Source organism: Equus quagga, unplaced genomic scaffold, assembly GCF_021613505.1.
Source record: "Equus quagga isolate Etosha38 unplaced genomic scaffold, UCLA_HA_Equagga_1.0 155520_RagTag, whole genome shotgun sequence".
In the NCBI taxonomy this organism is placed as follows: domain Eukaryota; kingdom Metazoa; phylum Chordata; class Mammalia; order Perissodactyla; family Equidae; genus Equus; species Equus quagga.
In genome coordinates this window covers 1-2,103 of record NW_025796977.1, presented here as the reverse complement: position 1 = coordinate 2,103, position 2,103 = coordinate 1, and the positions used below count along the sequence as shown (strand labels likewise).

The 2,103-nt window shown below is 42.1% G+C and overlaps 1 protein-coding gene across 1 annotated transcript; it reads right to left on the bottom strand.

Annotated features, from left to right (window-relative positions):
* Positions 1-1,153: 1,153 nt before the first annotated feature.
* On the bottom strand, positions 1,154-1,985 carry LOC124233168 (alpha-defensin 1). The gene is made up of 2 exons (XM_046650319.1): positions 1,811-1,985; positions 1,154-1,275 (listed from the first exon to the last, which is right to left on the bottom strand). Exons 1-2 carry the CDS (start codon positions 1,983-1,985, stop codon positions 1,154-1,156), a joined length of 297 nt encoding a protein of 98 aa, XP_046506275.1.
* Between the last annotated feature and the right edge of the window lie 118 nt (positions 1,986-2,103).

Sequence of the window (2,103 nt, the reverse complement as noted above, 5' to 3'; positions counted from 1 at the left end):
AGATCCTGGTGTCAAACAGCTGACTCTTCCCATGGAAAGGCACTTGCTTGTCTCCACATTGATTCATACCTGAGCTTCTGGTTTTAACAGGCCAAGACTTTGTTGTGTAATAAAGATGTTTTATTTTATCATTTCATGGTACTCTTAAATCCTGCCTTTTATAAAAAATTTGAGTTTAGAGACTTGCCTTTCTGCTACATAAAGTGTTCTTTAAGTTTTTGCGTGACAGTAAGTGTATGAGAAATTGTCTTGTCATTCTGATGTATTGACTTAGTTCATTAGACTACTGTAAACATAGTAATTATTGCTAGAATTTTATTAAAATTAATATTGGCTTATTATAATTAGGAGACGCATTATCTTTGAAGAGTTGGAGAGTTGAGACCAATTCCCTCATTGGACTTTGGCCTATAGAACTTTTGATGTCCAAAGCAGGACCAGTATCTCACTGGTCACTGGACATGACCACCTCGACGGACCAGACTCTGGACTCCATTTCTATGTGGGCTTTAGTTGAGACCACTGATGTTGGTTAATATTTTCTGGTTATAGTAGCATTATTACTTTTTACTGATTTGCAGCTCATGAAGCACTTTTTCACTCTCTGTTTTTGATATGGTTAGGAAAAAATATATCTATACATAACATACTTGGTTAAAATAAGGAAAATATTCATAGATATCAATGCCTGTTCACCTCTTAAATTTAAGAAACAAGTAAATAAAACCTATTGGATCCACTTTTCCGTGAGTGACAACACCTTCTGGCACTCTTCAATGTCACTTCCCACTTTTGAGTATCATTATGAATGGATCAAATTTATAGATATAAACTTGTTGTAATGAATCATTATTTTCACTTTTGCTGTTTTTGTTATTGCAATATCCTGTTCCAGTTGTGCAGTAGTGTGATGGAAAAAGCAGTAAACTTAAGGAAGACCATTTTGGACAGAATTCTCGACACAAGTGAATCATAGAAATATGCCATATGAAAAGGCAAAGGAAAGGAGAAGAAAAATGCCAAACACACTAAGTTTAATGCTTAAAGTTTATTTTTGAGAAAGAAATAAGAAAAGGTAGAAGGTACAAAGAGTAAACCCTTTTCCAGGTTATCAAGCGGAGTCACGCGTTGCTCTGAGTCTCAATCCACAAGCTCAGCGACGACAGCAGAGCCTGTATGCGGAGCCTTTACCGTCTATACAGTTCCCAGAGTGGCGCTCACCCCAATTGCAGATCCAGGCACGTCTGCAGGTGCAGGAGGCTATTCCTGTAAGGGCTACAGAAGGAAGAGGAGGGTCAGCAAAGGGGAAGGAAGGAGGGAGGTAAGATAGAGCCAGCCTCATGGAGATATACTAAGAGGCGATGTGTGTACTTACAATAGATAATACCAGTCATGTTCGTGTGGAAAGAATTCATCTTTTTGGTAATAATTCACATGAAGTCTTACTGGCTTTGTTGGTAACAGAGGATCACAGTTTTTTTCTGATCCTAGTCTATTATGTTCATGCTTATTTCATGTCCTCCATAACCACCCACCTCTCAACTCAGGGTTACCTACTCCTCACCCCACCTCCTCCACACACCCAGTTTGAGCCTGGCCTCCACATACTGAGGCCCTTGTAACAGCCTTTTAGTCTCTGCTGATGAGGCTGTTGTGTTGCACATGCCCAAGTTGGACTCAAACCCTTTGGTGCTCAAAGAGTCCTTGAAGAGCCTCTCAATCCAAAAATCTCCAAGTTCTAATGATTTCCTGGCTAGTTTGTGGTGCATTGGGACTGCAGACCCCCATAGTAAGCTGTCTGATGTCTCACATCTTGAAGCCTCTCGAGCAGAGCGTTCATCCCCTGCAAAGGAGATGGTTATGTCCTGGGCCTCGGCCCCAGGCTGGTCCTGGGCAGGAACCTGGTCAGCTGTCTCTTCAAGACTCTGAGTCTGGACCTGGAGGGCCAAGAGGAGAAGTGCAGCAAGGAGGGCAAGGGTCTTCATGGCTGTGAGTCACGTAGAGGTCGGGGTCTGGATGGGACAGCAGGAGTCTGAATGAGTGGGGAGCACAGAGCCACCTGTATTTATAGGTCTTAGAGGAGGAGGCTCAGAGACATACAGC